At 40.5% G+C, this 19,619-nt stretch overlaps 2 protein-coding genes across 6 annotated transcripts in view; one reads left to right on the top strand and one right to left on the bottom strand.

Moving 5' to 3' along the window:
* The window catches only part of MYL4 (myosin light chain 4), a 28,439-nt gene extending 18,508 nt beyond the window's left edge, over window positions 1-9,931 (bottom strand). The window contains exon 1 of one of the 2 annotated variants that reach the window (XM_087441345.1): window positions 9,825-9,931. The gene's annotated coding sequence lies outside the window, so the exon portion shown is untranslated. Of the gene's footprint in view, window positions 1-9,749 lie in introns of both variants that reach the window. The other variant, XM_014789136.2, reaches the window with a different exon arrangement.
* Window positions 9,932-9,940: 9 nt separating this feature from the next.
* The window catches only part of CDC27 (cell division cycle 27), a 67,345-nt gene continuing 57,666 nt past the window's right edge, over window positions 9,941-19,619 (top strand). For all 4 annotated transcript variants that reach the window (XM_014789131.2, XM_087441344.1, XM_004432614.3 and 1 more), the window contains exon 1: window positions 9,941-10,074. In XM_014789131.2, coding sequence (XP_014644617.1) covers window positions 10,048-10,074 — 27 coding nt within the window. In that variant the 5' untranslated portion in view covers window positions 9,941-10,047. The remainder of the gene's footprint in view (window positions 10,075-19,619) is intronic.

Here is a 19,619-nt window from a genome sequence, read left to right as displayed (position 1 = left end):
AGAAATATGACAAGACAGACCAAGATTTTAAAACTAGCTTAATAAACATGCCAAAAGAGATAAAGGAAAATATTACTAGTATGACACCAGAACAAGAAAACATAAAGAAGAACCAAACAGAAATATTGGATATGAAAAGTATAATAGTTGAAATAAGAAAAAAAAAACCTTTAATAAAACAAGCACTACATTAGGTATAAAAAATTAATGACTAAAATAGACCACACATAGATTTGAAAAGTAGCAGAATGGACACAGCTGGGAAATATATTAGGGAATTGAAAGACAAAAAGGAAAATTTCTCCCAGAAGAAAAAAAGAAAGGTAAAGAAATAGAAAAGCTAAGAAATATGGAGGATAGAAGTAGAAGTGCTCTGTGGTTTAGAAGGGCAATCAAGCTAAGTATACATCTGAAAGAAATCTCACACAAGTTCATAAGGGACATGAATAAGGATGTTCACCGCAGCATGATTTGCAGTGGCAGGACATGGAAGCAATCTAGGTCTCCACCACTGGCAGAATGCTTGGGTAAGATGTGAACGCATACCTTGGAAGAGTGTACAGCAGTTAGAAGCAAAAAATTAGATGTATACATAGAAGCAACAGAGCGAAAATCAAGAAACTGAAAGATATAAACCACGATAACATTTCTATAAATTAAAAATATATACATATAATCTCACTGATGTCATACTGCATATGAATGAACTAAAATGGAAGCTCCAAGGAAAGAAAACGTTTATTTGCAATTTAGCTAGATAGGTACAAGAATGTATGCTAAAAGTGAAACCTCTCATAATGCAAATCCATGCACATATTTCTAACATAAATATGCAGAAGATTTTAATTGTAACCAACAACATTGTGTAAACTGCAAAAAGGACAAGAAAAGTTTAAATGTTGCATTGATATTAATAAATTTAGTTGCTTTTCAATTTATGCAACATCTCCTTGAATTTCTTATTAGTAACACTGAGTTGATACAAGAGTTAGTGAATTTACTTGGACATAGTTTTGAAACTGATATGCTTTTGCTTCAAAGTCAAATCAATTCTCCTAAAATAGATGCAGCAATTTTGTCAATTTGGATATGAATGTTAAAGCAAAATGATTTTTTTTGATACTTGATTCAGTTATTGTAAAATTTTAAAGTATGCTTGGAATAACTTAAGTATGTGAATCTACTTTTTCAACTGTAAATTTTACGAAATCTAAATACAGATCAAGCATATCTGATGAAAATTTTGCATTCAAATTGAGATATACTATAAGAGTAAAACACAGTGGATTTTGAAGATGAAAAAAGACTGTACTATATCTCATTAGTAATTTTTATATTGATTACATGTTGAAATGATAAGATTTTGGATGTACTGCATAAAATAAAATATATTATTAAAATTTTTTTAAATATATACATACTAGAAGCATTACCCATTATTCAAGAACACGTATAAACAAAAAAATACACACTAAAAATATTTGATGGTTGCCCAATATGAGAGTCATTTGGATGTATGGGGCAATGAGATAAAAGGGAATAAATATATAATTAAACAAGAGAGGCCTTGTATGGACCATTGATGAAAGAAGGCCATAAATCAAGGAGAGTGATTAACTCAATCCTCTATTATCTAAGATTCCTTGCCACCAAGGAAGGAGGAAAAAAGCAACAAATAATCTTCAGTCTCAGTGACCCTTAAAGCCCAGAGCACCAAAGGTAAAGGCAGAAAAGGAATGGAAAGGTGTCTAAAATCAAAATTTCAAGAACCATAGTAGCACTGGCTCTCAGAGCACTTAAATTTTTTTGTGTGTGTGTGAGGAAGATCAGCCCTGAGCTAACATCCATGTCAATCCTCCTCTTTTTGCTGAGGAAGACTGGCCCTGGGCTAACAACTGTGCACATCTTCCTCCATCTTATGTGGGACGCCGCCACAGCATGGCCTGACAAGCGGTTCATGGGTGCGTGCCTGGGATTGGAACCTGGGCCGCCAGCAGCAGAGCACGCGCACTTAACCACTACGCCACGGGGCCTGCCCACCCCTCTCAGAGCACTTTAAATCATCCCCTCAAATTTCATTTCTGCTGCTGCTTTAGCAGAGATGGAGAATGCCACATGTTTGGTCTAATCACTCAACAGTCAACCAAAATGGTTGAAGCTAATTTCTGTGCGGCAATCAAGGCAGTGCTGCCTAGTGACGAGTCTGTGAACTGAACCACGGGAGGAGGACACTGGGAGAGGCCCAACAACAGGTGGGTTAGAGTCGCCCGAGGATCTAAGCAGAGGGGAGGACAGTTGGTGTTTGGCAAAGCAATTTATAGTTGAAAAGCAGCAGAGAGCAAGTCAGAATCCTCACCAGTCATCCAAACTGCATTCTCTGAGACATCCTGACAGCTGCACGGGACTTCAGAGGCCCAGAGAGAGAAGAGTGACTTGCCCAAGGTCACACTGTGAGTCATGGCAGACCTGAGACTAGAACCCAGGATACTACTCTAAGGCAACAGTGGGAGCTGGTAGAGCTGTTAGGGCTTCCCTCAGGGAGAGGCCTGGCCCCCAAGGGAGCAAGGAGGCAAGAAGGCATCAGTGAGAGAGCTGGCCTGGCATGCACAGCATAGATGGCTCTCAGTAAGGAAAAAGAGACTCAAACCCTTAGCAGGCACTTCTTCTCAGCATTTGGGGATATGCTTTTAATGCTAAAGATGATTCTCTTTTCTTGGTTTCTCTTTCCAACTTCTTCTTTTACTTCTTGAATTCTGACTTCCTCCCTAGCACTCCACTGGTGACTTCTCTGTGGCTAGATCTAGTGGTCTTGTCTCTAGGCCTTCTCTACTGTACTTACAGCACCAAAGTTCTGTCACTGACGCTCCTCTCCTTTATCTCCTTTATCCAGGTTACTCTCATTCATTCATTCAACTAACACTCAGTGAGCACCTACAGTATCAGGTACTTTTACTAAGATGAGTAAGAGGCCATCCCTGGCCCCAAGGAGCTCACTGTCTGGTGTGGAGGATGCAGATATGTAATTAAATAGTTTTAATATAATGATAAATACTCTCATAAAGGTTTTACAAAGTACTACAACCAAAACAGAATGCATTTAGTTCTACCTGAAAAACCTATATCTCCAGTCCCAACTTCTTTCCTAAATTGTTCAAGCTTCACATTTTCAACTGATGTTTTGACATTGTCACCTGAGGCACTTCAAAGTCATTATATTTTAATCCTAGCTCATCACCTATCTCCCAAATCATATATTTGTGACACAAAACAAACAAACAACAACAAAGTCTATTCAAGACAACTATAGTGTATGTATACTAAAGACTGGAATATAATCAAGTCTGTGTTTAATCCATTGCCGTGTCACTTATTTGGAGAAAAATGAAAGTCTGCCTAGAACCTAGAAAAGGGAGAAACAAAGAATCTACCATTTGGTGGATATCCTCTCCAGATGATATAGATACTTTTCATCTAGCAGTCAGGCATATATGTACCTTCTGAGAAAAAGGAGATAATAGCCAGTAAGATCATTCAATTCACTCTTTTGGTTCAGTCTGTACTCACCAAGCAGCCTTGTGGTTAGAATCTGAATGCCCTAAGGAGAAGGAATTGGATAAGAATATTTCTCACTGAAAGTGAGTAACTCGGAACTATTTTCATTTTCCATCTTTTTTCAGATTCAACCATCTAGGATCCTAGAATAATGGAAATTTAGAGCTGCCTAGATTCCCTAGCAGCCTCTTGGCTGCATTTCTGGACCCTACTCTTCTCTCTCTCTCTCCTCCAATTCACATAATCCTCAGCTGTTAGCACAATCTTTCTCAAATTCCATTCTCATGAGGTCACTCCCCAGTTCAATCATCACCAGCAGCTCCCTAGATCTATTTTATCAACCTAAAGTCATCAGCCTGGAACCCAAATCTTATCAACTGTCCCCAATATCACCACTTCGACCAAGCTTATACAGCCTCCACTCCAGGCAAGCTAATTTGCTTACAGTTTGTCTTTTTCCCTGTGCTTTCCAAGTCTGCCTAACTCTCCTAACCATAGGCCATGTAGCACATCTCAGAGCTCACCTCAACCATGAGGCATTTTCCGATTAGCTTGAACACTTCAGACAGTGCCTTGACTTTAAATCCCTTAAGGACTTATGTGCAAGGCCAGCATGTTCTCCAGGTCCAGAAAGGGGGAGTCAAAAAAGCATCAAGTTATGACCAATAAGAGACTAAAATTAAGCAGTCAAGTCATTTAATCATCAGGTATACTTATAATATTTTAATATATGTTTATATTTGTGCAGGGCACTATGCTAGGTGATGGGGACGTTATGGTGAGCCAAAGTTCTCGCCTTCGTGAACTTATATTAAACAAATAAAATTACCATACATACTATGAAGGAAAAGAACAAAGATGTGAGAGAGAATCATAGGGTGGAGCTAATAATTTAGATTAGGTAGAAAAGGGAATATTCTCAGGATGTGATATTAAGGCTGACATCTGAAGAACGAGTAGAATTTAGCTAGTTAAAGAGTAAAGAAAAAGTATTTTAGGAAGAAGTAATATGTGTAAAGGCTTCGACTTTAATTACTCAGTCAACATTTTTTAAGCATTTACCAAATATGTAATGCTTTTCAAAGAACAATATAAAGAAATTTAAGACTTGGCTTTCCCTTGGGGAGACAAGACATAAATAGAATACTCAACTGTATTAGTCTGCTCAGGATGCTATAACAAAATACCACAGGCTGGTGGCTTAAACAACAGAAATTTATTTTCTCACAGTTCTGGAGGCTTGAAGCCCAGGATCAAGGTGCTAGCAAATTTGGTTTCTGGTGAGAGCTCTCTTCTTGGCTTGCAGATGGCTGCCTTCTCACTATGTCCTTATATGACCTTTTCGAGAGAGTGAGCTCCCTAGTGTCTCTTCTTATAAGAACACAAACCCTGCTGGATCAGGTCCCCACCCTTATGATTTCATTAACCTTAATTATTTCCTTAGAGGCCCCATATACAAATACAGCCACGCTGGGGGTTAGGCTTCAACATATGACTTTTGAGAGGACACAAACATTAAGTACATAATATCAATCAATAAACAAAAAATAACTATAAGAACAGAATGAGTTTACTCTCTTCATTCATTAAACAAATAAGAATGAGTACCTATTATGTACCAGATACTGTACTAGGTGTGGAAAATACATCCTGGAACAGGGAGACCGGGCTTCTATCCTCATGGAACTTACAGGCTAGATAGGAAGTGGACAATTAAACAAGTAATTATAGTAAAGGGTGGTGAGAGTAATGATAAGAGCAATAGCAGGGACAGCCCATCTATCCCTGTATTCTAAAGGGTCAGAAAAAGCCTGAAGAAGTATATTTGGAGGATGAGCAGAGATAGCCAGGTGAAGAGTGAAATTAAGACTGTTCTGGACAGAGAGACCAGTACATGCGAAGCCTCTGAGTCAAGAAAGTGGGTCAAGAAGTTCCATGGAGCTGGTGTAGGGGATGGAAAAGAACTTTTCCCACTACCCTCTTAGGTTCAGTATTCGGGGCCTTGCAAATGAAACTGATCAAAGACAGATTAACAGAATTTAAAAAACAAGAGTTTATTTACACCTGCAACACATACACACAGGAGAATTCAACGATAAGTAACTAAAGAGGTGGTTAGATTTGGGGGTTACATACTATCTTAGCAAATGGCAATAAATTTGTGGAGAAGTGATAGGACAAAGGAAAAAGGGTTTGGACTTCTAGGGGTGGTAAATTGTGGAAAGGTAAACATATGGGGAAACTAATGGGAGATAAGGGTTATTTTAGTACAGTTTGTTTGTGCAGACCCAACTCAGTGCCAACTCTCTGTCTCGTGATAATGTTTGTTTTCCTCCTCCTGGTACAGGAGAGGGGAGAGGAAACACCTTCACAAAGGGAAATTCATGTACTGCTTTTAGGCAGATAGGGGGAGGGCAAAGAGCTCTTTCTATGTTTGCTGCTGCTTAATTGCTTTCAGCTCAAAATAATCCTTATGCCAAAGTGACATATTCTGATCCCTTTTGCTGGAATGTAGAGTATAAGAGGGGGATAGATGACAGAAGGCTAAACAAGGAGGCAGGGACTAGACCTTAGAGGGTCTTGTAAGGCAAGTTAAAGGGTTTGGACTATATCCTAAGAACGGTGGGAAATCCTGAGTTGAGGGGGCATATTTAGGCAGGGGAGTCCTCACGTGATCGGACTTGCTTTTGGAGGTAGCTAAGACTAGAGGCAAGAAGAGACATGAAGGTATATTTAGGAGGTAAACTTAGTAGGGCTTTGTGACTAGATGTTAAAGAAAGAGAGTGGTTTCTGGTTGGGCAATGGAGAAGATGACAATGCCTTAAACTTGGACAGGAAATATTTCAAGTATGAGGAATGAGGAGCTCCATTCTGAACAAAGCACCTGTGAGACACGCAGATAGAGACATTCAGTTCACAGCTAGGCACTTGGGTCTGGAGTTCTAAGAAGCAGTCTGGCTGCAGAAACAGATTTTGGAACAATTTGTGGATGAAAAACTGAGGCCACAAGAATGGAAGGGTGTTTCTGGGAAGAATGTGTAGGATCAGAAGAAGACCTACAACAGATCCCTGAAGCGTTCTAACATTAGAGGGGCTGCAAAGGAAACTGATAAAGAACAGAGCAGTAGGAGGAAAACCAGGAGACCGTGTGATCAGAGAAGCCAAAGGAAGGGGATGATTTGACCAAGACGGAGAACCAAAAAAAAAAAGAGGAGAAAAAAAGTCTCAAGGTCAAGTAACAAAAGAAGAATAAAAGGCAGCATGCAACAGGGACAAAAGAAGGATACAGACAAGGAGGACTGAAGGAATTCAGAAGAGTAAGCTTCTCCTGGGCTATGTTTCAGTGGGACCTGCATCTGGGCACTGATACCATGTCTAGCTTCTTGAGTAGTTCCCTAATGCTGGCCTCCAAATCTGACTGAACATGAAACAGAACAAGAGGCAGGCTAAGGAGAAGAGATAATTTACCATGTTTGGAATAATGCTTACTCTAACCTAACTCCACTCGCCAGCTAAACATATGTGGATGATGAATGACAGCAGGGTACCCAAGTGGTTGTTGGATGGTGAGTTGAGCTTAAGTATGTCAATCAGGAACAGAGAAGGAAGTAAAAATGCTCTAAAAGATCCCATTAAAGCACAACTTCAAACAATGTGGCCTTGCTGCGGAGGAGCAGAAAATCACAACAGATGTATCAGCCCAGCGAACAACAGTCAGAAAAGAGATGCCTTTTTTCAGTGGGTAAAAAAAAGGCTTTAGGCAAATTCCAAGCTTACAAGTCAGATGTCAAGCACCACAGACTCTTTAAATGCTGACTCCAGATACACATTTCCATACAAAAAATATCATCTCTGTGTATCCCGTGTTGTAAATTCCTACATTTAAGTTTACAAGAATCCATTGTGCAAATATAAGACTTGGGTCGGCAGACCACAAGCTTAGCATGAGCAAACAGTGTCATGTGACTGCTAAAAAATGCAAGTAAAACTTTAGTGTACTTAATAGAAGTGCTCAGATAATAAAAGCAGTAGTCCTACTGCATTCTGAATTAATTAGAATAAATCTGGAGTGTTGTGTTCAATTAAAAGCATCAAATTTTAAGAGTAATATCTCTTACCCATCCCTTTCTTCCCATTCCCACTACCAAATTCTCTCATCTCATACCCGGTAGTTTCCCACCAGTCACTCCTTCCCATCAGCACATGCCTTGTGCAGCATCACTTCGCTAGCCTCCCATCTAGAGGTGGAGTCTATTTCTCCTCCCACTGAATCCAAGCTGGCATTGTATCTGACTTGAACCAACAAGAAGTGATGGAGTTTGACTTATAGGCCTAGGCCTTAAGGGACCTCACAGCTTTTGTGTTGGCCTGCTTGGTTGCCAGCCACCAAGTCAAGAAGCTGGGGCTAGACTACTGATTGATGAGAGGCCAAGGCTGAGAGAGAGGTCACGTGGAGGAGAACCGAGGGGCTCAGCCAATAGGTAGCACCAAGGCCCAAAACATCTGAGTGAAGCCATCTTGGATCTTCCATCCCCAGTAAAGCCAATGATGGTAATATTCTGTATCTGTGCTATCCATTATGGGAGTCATTAGCTACATATGTCTACTGAGTCTTTGGAATGGACAGGGCTCCTGAAGAACTTTTTTTTTTTGGTGAGGAAGATTGGCCCTGAGCTAACATCTGTTGCCAATCTTCCTCTATTTTGTATGTGGGACACTGCCACAGTGTGGCTTGATGAGCAGTGTGTAGGTCCATGCCAGGGATCCAAACCCATGAACCCCAGGCCGCCAAAGCAGAGTGTACAAACTTAACCACTACACCACCAGGCCGACCCCCAGAACTTCATTTTTAATTTCACTTGATTTTAACTAAACTTAAAACAGTCAGTGGCTACCATATCAGTCATTGTAGAAGACTATTCCCACTCCAATTCATCCAGCATAATTCTGCTAAAAGAACAGGGCAGCAGAGAATCACCTTAGCACCCACACTTTATGGGGCTACAAGTGCATAAGCAGTAACTAGAGATGACTGGTGGTGAAGAATATAGTAGCTCTGTCAACTAGCGTTAAAAAAAAAAAAAAAAAAAAAGACCTCCCTCCACATCATCCAAAGGAAGGGAGTGACCCATTCCAACCTGATTTTATCTGCATAAAATGTGAGAATGAGAAAGGAAAATTGCCACACAATGGAATATACACCCAACGTCTAGCCTAGAGATGTCCTGATCAGAAAATTAACCTTCAAAACTGTTTTCTCCATCTACAGAAAAACAAAATTTTAATAGCTCCCTGGTTCACATATTTTTGGGGGAGAGGGAGCAGGAAAGAAATTTGAAAGAGCCTACTATGTGTGTTAGACACAACCACAAGGGTTAATGCATTTAATTCTCTTCATCACTTTTTTCATACTAGGGAAATAGAAGTTCAGAGAGGTTGTGACTTGCCTAAGGATCTAAAACTAGTTAGTGCAAGAGAGAAAATTCAAAATCAAGCCTCTGAATTTCTCAACACACCACAAAGCCTCTCCTATAAAAATTTCCGCCTGCCTTCCGAGATTTTCCATGATCTGGTCAGCTAACTAATTATTTCCAGTTAACACCTTAACTCTTATCAGACTGATCTCATTTCTGCTTTCCTTCACTTACCCTCTCCTTTCTTTTCTAATTCTACCCATCCTTCAAAGCCCAGTTTGTGTCCCTTTTTCTTTCCTCATCTTAATCCCAATTAATTTTCTTCCCCTCTGAATTTTTACATCACTTATAGTGGGCACCACATAATATAGCACTCTTAGTTACACTGCTTTTCCCTTAAATCGACCGTAATCTCTTTAAGGACAAATACCAAATAAATTTTTGGAGGGTGGCAATCCTTCCAAATTTCCTATATCCCTTTGAGCCATGAATAGGTACTTCTGGAATGGATGAATGACCTAAGCTCAACAGACAAATACTTCTTGATTAGTTAAAGTCAGCCCCAAACTCTCATGTTTTACCCTTTGCTTAATCTACCGCGCACCAATTAATCAAGAAAAGCTGAGCAGAAATCAAGACGGCAGCACAGCCACGTAACGCTCCCCACCCGCTCCGGCACGCCACGCCCAGCCTGCTGGTAGCCGATTGGGCGTGGCCCAGCCTAGGGTGGCCTATTGGGCGTGGCGTGCGTGAGTGAAGGTGTGGCCGAGAAAAGAAACCTACGCTCTGGACCGGACTCGGTAGTCTCCGGTAATCCTCGACAATTTCCGGCAACGGTCTCCTCCTCCGTCGACCCACCTCGGGTGTTTCCGGCCTCCTTCGGGCTTTTCCGTCTGGCTCCCGCGCGGATCTCTCCCCTTCGGGTATTTCCGTGTCCCGCTCGGAGGTACTCGGCAGTCTCTCGGCCTCCCCCATTCCCCGGTAACGGTCGCTGGTGAGTTTAAATGAGCCGGGGCTGGCCGGGCCGAGCCGCTACGGGGGCGGCCTGAGGCACTGCAGAAAGTGGGCCTGAGCCTCAAGGATGACGGTGCTGCAGGAACCCGTCCAGGTAATGAGAACCCCGTTCTCTGAGGCTTGGCTCGCAGCCTCGGTCGGGAAGCAGCGTATGGCCACTCCGCGGCCTGGTGCGGCCTAGGCCCGGCTGCCTCTCCCGCCTCCCCCCGTGCCGGGTCCTGCCTATCCTCTCGTCAGTCCGGAGGCCTTGCCCGTAGCCTACGCCGTGTTACCTCTGGTCCTACGTCACTTCTACCCCTCGTGTGAGCGGGGTTCGGCGATAATAGCTCCTTTCCCCTCCGAGCCAACGTCCACCTGGGCCCTCCTGTCAGTCTAGGGGCCCGGCCCCGGCCGGGGTGAGAGATGAGGGGCCGAAAACTCGCCCCAGGTGCTCTCGTGCCTAAAGGATGGTGGGGAAGCACATTTGATCAGAGCTTGTACGGGCTTCATAACGGTGGGGCAAGTTGGCGGGCTGGAGGGGGTTGGTTTTGTTTTTGTTTTATGTGAGAGGGCGGAGGGAGGGTAGATCGGTATTTTTAATACTAATTTCTATTTTGGTAACAGACTTGCAAGCCCACGTTGCTTTTCTCGCTCAGTGAATTTCCCACTGGACAATGATCTGAGAAGAGAACTCCAAGGCCCAGTGCTGAGGTGCAAGCACCTATCCAAGGGGAGGGGGTGGAAACGGCAAATCTGGGTTTTTCCATGACCTGTGGTGGGGATCAGGAGTGTTTTATTGTGCATGTTTGTAAGGCGTTCAGGAAATGAAAGACAAATAGTGGTTTTACCATCCACTTCGCTGTCCTCACCACACCAGGGTATGCTTTGACGCACAGAGCTCTGTTGGCATGGAGGAAACACGGTTGGATTTTAAGTGTGTGAGGCAGTGCCAAGTCATTTTTCCCCTTGTCGTCTGAAGAAACTGAATGTTTTGTCCCTTGGTGATGAACCAAGTCTGGGAGACTGTCAACCCACCCTAGGATCTTGAACTTGATTAGAAGAGTTGAGCTCTGTCAACTGCTGTCATTGACTCATGGATTTTCTCTATTTTGAAGTTATAAAGCAAACTGATTTTAGAAATTATTTCATATACCCTTAATAGGCCTGTGATATCAAATAGTAAATATTTTAATACATCACTTCTTCCATATTTCCTTAATTTTTCTTCACAGGATGAAATACCAGTTTCTGCTAGTTGGCTGCTTCGCCGGCTTTTTACATGTAGCAGCTATTAGTGTTTGATTTAATGTAATGTGGGATTCTATTTTAGGAAATTTACCTGTTTGTAAGTTGTACCAGTGTTTCCAAAGCTATTTCTTTCCATCCAAATTCCTCTTACTAGTAAAGAGTCTCTGAAGATTTTTTTTTTTTTTTTGAGGCTTAACATGAAATTAGAAGTTGCTGTCTGTACCTTCTTACATAGATAAGCAGATCACTCAAGTTGTTTAATTTCTGTTTCATATTCTTGTAATTCTGTCTTAATAATTAATGATACGTTTGCCTTCTTTGGCCCCAAAGACTTCTAAAATGATAAACTAGTTTCATTGCTAGCTTATAACCACTATTTAATAATAATTTCAACTTGTATAAGAGCTTGGAGAAGAAAAGAAATACATAGCCTATTCCTAGATAGTGCCTGCCAGGTTTCCTCTTTTCCTTAAAGTACTCTTAGCAGTAATGCACTTAGGCATTTTTAAGGCTCAAATGTCAAATTTATCTTTTTTTTTCACACTACCTTTATCCGTTAGATTTGGGAACAGTGGTAAGAAGTTTTAAGATACGGGGTAGTATAAGAAGAAATAAGAGATCTGGAGCAGAGGGAAGAACAAGCAATTTTGGCTAGGATGATAAAGATCAACTGACCAGAGATAGTGCTGAAAATGGGAAAGAATTAGTGAGGAAGAAAATAAAAATAGGGGACTAGCCCTGTGGCGTAGTGGTTAAGTTCAGGCGCTCTGCTTTGGTGGCCTGAGGTTCGCAGGTTCGGATCCCTGCTGCAGACCTATGCACCGCTCATCAAGCCATACTGTGGCGGCGTCGCATATATGAAATAGAGGAAGATGGGCACAGATGTTAGCTGATGGCCAATCTCCCTGACCAAACAAAAAGAAAAGAAAACTAGGACAGATAAAGATACTGTATATGTTTTTCTTTTTAACTATAATAAGTGATTGCATGTATTTGTAAAGGGATGAGAGTAAGTTGGAAAGTTGTTTTCTTTCTTGGGATGCCTCATGGTTCATGGTATTACTAGGCATAGGAAAAAGTTGAGAGAAAAAATGAGCAACTGTTCTCTGCCTTTTTATTTTCTTTAACGTTTTAGTGTGGAAGAGCCAGTCTGAGATAAGGTAAGAATAAGCTCCTCCTCCAAATTATCTCTCATAGAAAAGTGTTACTTAATATTTGAGTCATTACAAAAATCTCTCCTATTATGAGGCAGAAATTCTGTCGATTATTTTATTTTTAATATAACTGGGGAAGACACACTACCCTAAATGACTTCAATCAGTGCTAATTTGGAGGTTTATAAAATTCACCTGATGAAACTGATAAAAAACCAATGATATTTTGATAGATTTATCAATTATTCCTGGGGTAGGACTTCACAGTTAGAAGTGTTGGATGAAGTTGTAAAGAAGCCTTATAAAAATCACCATAATGAGCAGTGTGGTAAGTGGTTACTATACACATAATATCATTTTATTTATTTATTTATTTATTTTTTAATAATCATATATATATTTTTTAAAGATTTATTTATTTATTCTTTTCCCCCCAAAGCCCCAGTAGATAGTTCTATGTCATAGCCGCACATCCTTCTAGTTGCTGCATGTGGGACGCGGCCTCAGCATGGCCGGAGAAGCGGTGCGTCGGTGTGTGCCCGGGATCCGAACCCCGGGCCACCAGCAGCGGAGCGCGCACACTTAACTGCTAAGCCACGGGGCCGGCCCATAATATCATTTTAGAGGTCATTAGATAGTGAAGGAATACTTTTGGCTTGGAATAAGATGTACAGGAACAGCATTTAACATGGATTCAGAGGATACCGTATTTCAAATAACTTAGAATTGAAGGTGGTGTATTCAGGAAAATTGTGTTAGATGACCAAAAAAAAAGGCTTTATTGATGTCAAAGATATATGTAAACAGTTTTAGTAAAATTGTTCTATTCAATGAGAGTAGAAAAAAGTGAAATTTCTAAATATATATTGTGATTTTTAAAATGTATATGTGTAAATTGATAAATCAATAGGCAGTTCATTATTTGATCTTCATTCAAAAATGTATATATTCAAGTTAGCGGAAACATTTGTTTATGAAATTTTCTTTTGGAAAATAGGAGATTACATTATATTTAGGTATAAGATAGTGCCTTGAAGACAGTGCTACATAGTACCTCAACTGAGAGAATAAGCTTTGAGGAGTGGGGGTGGAGGAGGAAGTCATTGCAAATACATAATATTTTAATTCCTGTATAGACTAGTGTCCTGATATAGCCCTTGCTTTGTCTATCGTCTATAGAGAGAGAAAGCATTAGACAAATAATCATAAACTAATAATTACAACTGTAATAAGAAGGACACAATAAATAGTGTGTTAGGAAGGAGACATACTAGGAGAGACCTGACCGAAGCCCAGGTGTCTAGTTTGCAGTTGGACCACCAAAGGAGGTACTGCAAAACGGCAAAAAGTTAAGAAGCAGCCTCAATGAAAAAATCAAATAGGAAAGAATGTTATGCGCCTGCTGTGTGCCAAGCACAGAAGAGTATAAAAGATGTTCTAAAACCTTAAAATCTAAAGAGGATGTTAGGAAAGTCCTTTTTGAGCAAGTAACATTGAAGCTGAGAGTTGAAGGTTAAGGAAACATTAATTTGAAGAGCAGTACAGGCAGAGGAAACAGCATGTGCAGAGTCCCTAAGACATAGCTGAACTTGTCATTGGAAGAACTGAAAGAAGACGAGTGTGGTTGGAGTTATGGTAATGGAAGGTCGTTATAAGGAGTTCAGTTTTCATTCTAAGTGTGATAGGGAATCATTGAAGAATCTTCAGCAGAGGGTTGACATGATCTGATGTAGGTAGATGTTAGGATCTCTCGGTACTGTGTGAGAAATGTAATGGGAGGAGGGAGGCAAGAGTAAAAACAGTCTTAGGATGAAGGTAACCTAGACCAGAGTAGCAGTGGAGTAGGAAAGAGGTAGATAAATTCAAGAGATGTTTTGAAGATAGAACCAATGAGACATGGAAATTGATTGGGGGGTGGGGAGCGGATCAAGAATGGCTGCCTGGATTTCATTTTGGTGGTGCCATTTCATAAATGGAGAATCTTTTGAAGGGGGGACAGTTTGAAGGAGGACAATTAAGAATTCTGTTTTGGACAAATTCAGTTGAAGGTATTTGTGAAACCAACCAGTAGAAATGTGGAGATATAACCTCTAATCTTTTGAGGGATCTAGTCTTGTTGGGAAGATAAGAATGCTTAACAAGAACAATTGGATAACGTTATAAGTCAGTATGTATTTGATTGCAAGGATAATAATAAAGAAATTCAGGAAAGAGAGAGATCTTCATAAACCAGAAAAATGGGAAAGGTTTCTTGAAGGAGTAGAACTTAAAGCTTTAGAAGATGAAAAAGCTTTGAATTGGTAAAGAAGAGAAAGAATATTCTTGGTGTGAAATGGCATGAGCAAAAGCCCAAAGTTGACAATGGTGTTTAGGAACAAGAGAACAGTAAAATATTATAAAATGGACATTGAGAGCAGGAAGAGATAAGGTTTTGCTAGCCAGGTAGAATCAGGTTATAGGGGACTTAACATACAGGCTAAGGAGTTTAGATTTAATGTATTGGTAATGAATAGCCATTATAGGTTTTTGAACAGAAGAATTATGTAATGAAAGCACTGCTTTGGAAAGATTAATCTGGTGCTATGAGGAAGGAGGGACAAGACTAGAGTTAGGGAGACATACAGGCTAGTAGAATAATCCAGTTATATGGTAATGTACTCAGTGTACTCAATCTTGGCATTGTTAATGTTTTGGGCAAGCTAATTCTTTGTTTTGGGAGGCACTGACCTGGGTATTGTAGTGTTTTGCAGCATCCCTGGCTTCTGCCTACTAGATGCCCCCTCCATTTGTGACAACCAAAAAATGCCCCTCCAGACATTGCCGAATGTCCCTTGGGGCACAAAATTGCCCATATTGAGAACCACTGATGTAGAACTAAACTAAATTAGAGTTCTAGAAATTAGATTGTAATGTGTAATAGGAAAATTCCACAGTGATTTTCTTTTCCTTATACTTTCTTGTATTGTCTGAAGCTTTTATTACTCTCCATTTCTTTTATGTCTAAAAAAGGGCAGCTATTTTCTTTTTTGACAAAAACAAGAACAAAACAGAACAATTTCTGTGGTCACATTTAAGTCTGAATTAGTTGTGTAACTTACAGAGGTTTGCTTATATTTTAAATAATATTTCATGTTTAAGAAGAGCAAGTAAGGAACGTTGCCATTTAATTTTTATGCTGTTGATTTATCTTTTATTTAATTTAATCTGTAGGATTTCTCTTCTAAACTTTTTTTGGAGGCAAGGGGTGTTGCTCTGTTTGGCTTCATTTTTAGCAGCATTTCATCCATCTGGCTTTAATTTGTAGAACTCCTGAGCTGATGCACTGAGTGATATTCTTTTAGGGACATGTCCACGCCAGCAGTTGGGCAAAAGTAGATGGATAACCAGAGGGCTAATCTCAGCTACCTATTTGTGATGCCTTAGAGAATAGTCCATTCCCCACCCCATTCCCCCAAAAGAGACACCATCACTCAGGAACTTAGAGATGCTTGAGCAGAGTGATGATGGAAGCTGTATGGGGGGTTCTCTAAGTGGCAAGTTTTACTTCTGGGGTATATGGGAGTTTACTATCCCTTTCTGACCCTCTTAAGAATTGATGATAAAGGAATGATATTGTGAGCGAAGCTTGATTTAAAATCAGAAATGGATAGAATTCTTGAATATTTTTCTTTCACTTAATTTTATTTTATTATTATTATTATTTTTTAATTTTATTTATTTATTTATTTTTTCCCCAAAAGCCCCAGTAGATAGTTGTATGTCATAGCTGCACATCCCTCTAGTTGCTGCATGTGGGACACGGCCTCAGCATGGCCAGAGAAGCGGCATGTCGGTGCGCGCCCGGGATCCGAACCCGGGCCGCCAGCAGCGGAGCGCACGCACTCAACCACTAAGCCACAGGGACGGCCCTTTCACTTAATTTTAAAAAGACAAAAAATTTAAAGTTCTAGGACTTTATGGCCGTAGTACATATATATGTGTCAAATTTTCCTGGTGATCAGTAGTACTAAGGTAGCTGGAGAAGCATTTGAGTCTTTTGTGGCTTATTTGTTACAAAATAAGCAATTGTGGCAGATATGCTGGGAGATGTTATATAATGGAAACTATAAATTATATTTATTGAATTTGTTTATACTAAGAGATGGGAAAGAAAAAGATTTTAAGTGCCTAATGTGTGCCAGTCAGTATACTAGGAGCAATATACGTGTATCATATCACTTAATCCATGTAAGTCCAAGAAATAGAGCTCCATTTATCAGATAAGGAAATTGAGGCTGAGAAAAGTTCAGTAATTCCCCCAAAATCACACTACTGAAGTGCTGGCACACAAATTTAAACACAGGTCTCTAGCATCAAATCCTGGATATATTCTTTCTACTCACCATGTTCTTTCATTTACAACAAAATTAAACAAGTAGGTTCTTAGGAAATCCTCATATTTTATAATGGAGTAATTAGATGGTAATTATTTGAATTACAAAATAATTCTTCTATGTGCCACAGAGTTTCTTTCGTAGAGATTTCCAGAGATCCTTAACAATTGAACATACGAGAATACAGGCAAACTTAAGGCTAAGCCTAATTTATAAGATGCTAACAATGGACTGCCAGAAGTCAAAGATCGTTTGTTTACTCATTCAACATACATAGTTAAGCACCTGCTTAAAAGTACCTAGTAGATGCTGGGAGTATAATAGTGAGCAAAAACAGATATAGTCCCTGCCTTTCTAAAGTTTATATTATAGTGAGGAAGATATAACTCTCAAATACTCTCCTAAATAAATGTAAAATTTCAACAGCAAGAAGTATTACGAATGAAAGGTACTTGGTGCTATTAGAGTGTATAATAAGGATGCCTAACCTCATGCAGGGGTTCCATAAAAGCCTTCCCTGAGAAAGAAGTCCAAAGAATGACTAGAATTTGCATAGTTTGGAGGAAAGGAAGAGTGTGGCAGATAAAGTGAACCGTATGTTTAAAAGACCTGTGGCAGGAGGGTAACATGGCAGGTTTGAGGAGCTGAAAGAAGCTCATTGTGCTAGCACGGAGAGCATACGAGAACGTGATTCAAGATGAACTCGAGAGGTAAGCAGGGACTATACCAACTGCCTAATTTGGTGGCTTTGGTTTTTATCGTTAAGGACAGTGAGAAGCCACTGAAGGATTTTAAGCAAAGGGGTAATATGATCAGATCTGATTTGTGAAAAGCTCGCAGGGAGAGAATGGATCATAGGATGGAACAGAAATCAGAGGCCAAATAAGACACTATGAAAGTAATCCAGAGAAAAAATGGTCTGCCTTAAAGTAAATGTTTATTGAGTTTCTTCCTTTCATTATTACTATAGTTGCCTAATTTAAATGAGTATCATTTTGAAAGATACCTATATGCGTGGTTCCAGAACTCTAGGTCATACATGGTCTGGTAGAACACCAGAAGGCCAGATCAGTTCTTATGGGGGCTTAGAATTCAGCCAGGCAGTGTGCTAGACTTATCTCAGATGGAAGTGTTTTAACCTTATCCTACAGATGATTAAAGCTAAAGCTCAGAGAAGTGACTTGGTTGTCTTTATTTGTAATGTGTCAGAGGGATTCTCTTTATCTGCCCTGGATTGGAATGTGGAGATCATATTAAGCATTCAAGAAATAATTGTTGAGTCAAATTAGATTTGAATACCCTTTAGCCTATTGTTTTTTTTTTTTTTTTGTGGAAGATCAGCCCTGAGCTAACATCCACGCTAATCCTCCTCTTTTTGCTGAGGAAGACCGGCTCTGAGCTAACATCTATTGCCAATCCTCCTCCTTTTTTTCTCCCAAAGTCCCAGTAGATAGTTGTATGTCATACTTGCACATCCTTCTAGTTGCTGTACATGGAACGCGGCCTCAGCATGGCCGGAGAAGCAGTGCGTGGATGCGCGCCCGGGATCCCAACCCGGGCCGCCAGTAGTGGAGCGTGCGCACTTAACCGCTAAGCCACGGGGCTGGTCCTAGCCTATTATTTTCTGAATGACTTTTTTTGAGTTATGCAGTCCAAATGTTGAAATTCTCTGAGGAGAACATTCATAGTTCATCACATTGCCTTTTATCTATCTCTTTGCTAGTGTGGAAGAGATGTAGGCTAGATAGCAGTGATTCTGTAGTATATTTAAAGCCTGCTCTTACAGTCACTCCTTGCCAACACCACGTATTTTTGTTCTAAGGTTCAGCTTCCCGATTGTTTGGTAAGAAAATGAAAGCACTGTGACCACAATGACCGTGATTTAATAGGTACCTATGGAATAATGCCTGGCTCATTCATAATTTCTTACTGTCAGTAGATACCTGAAAATCCAAAATGTTAAGGCTTTGTACAGCCTACCTGAAGAACTTGATTTTCTCAAGTTAAGTTTTTTTTTTTTTTTTGTGAGGAAGATCAGCCCTGAGCTAACATCTGTGCTAATCCTCCTCTTTTTGCTGAGGAAGACCGGCTCTGAGCTAACATCTCTTGCTAATCCTCCTCTTTTTTTTTTCCCCAAAGCCCCAGTAGATAGTTGTGTGTCGTAGGTGCACATCCTTCTAGTTGCTGTATGTGGGACGCAGCCTCAGCATGGCCGGAGAAGTGGTGCGTGGGTGCGCACCCAGGATCCGAACCCAGGCCACCATAGTGGAGCGCGCGCACTTAACCGCTAAGCCATGGGGCCGGCCCTAATTAAGTTTTTTATGTTATTTGTTTTTTACTGAAATCAGGATCATACAGCAAACAAAAGTAGATGCTCAGTAAATGTTTATCGAATCGACGATGTCTTTCAAAAGTGGTAGGCATATCAAGTAAGATGATAAAGCAAGTGGTCTGAGTAGCATGGAGGGAAGTATATGATATGATCTAGGATGCTATTAACCAGAAAAATATGGATATCTTTCAGGTATTTATAGATCACACCGCTAAGAGATTTATTGCCCAAAAGCTTGATCTATTCCAGGGGCCAGCCCCAGGGCCTAGCCGTTAAGTGCGCACGTTCTGCTGCTGGCGGCCCGGGTTCGGATCCCGGGCACACACCAACGCACCACTTGTCAGGCCATGCTGTGGCGGCGTCCCATATAAAGTGGAGGAAGATGGGCATGGATGTTAACCCAGGGCCAGTCTTCCTCAGCCAAAAAAAAAAAGAGAAGGATTGGTATGGATCTTAGCTCAGGGCTGATCTTCCTCACAACAAAACAAAACAAAAGCTTGATCTATTCCAATCCCTCTGTCAGACTGTGATCTATATCTTCTTACCAGATTTT

This window comes from Ceratotherium simum, chromosome 16 (assembly GCF_057802395.1).
Source record: "Ceratotherium simum simum isolate JZ-2026a chromosome 16, ASM5780239v1, whole genome shotgun sequence".
Classification (NCBI taxonomy): Eukaryota; Metazoa; Chordata; class Mammalia; order Perissodactyla; family Rhinocerotidae; genus Ceratotherium; species Ceratotherium simum.
This window is presented reverse-complemented; position numbering and strand designations above follow the sequence as displayed.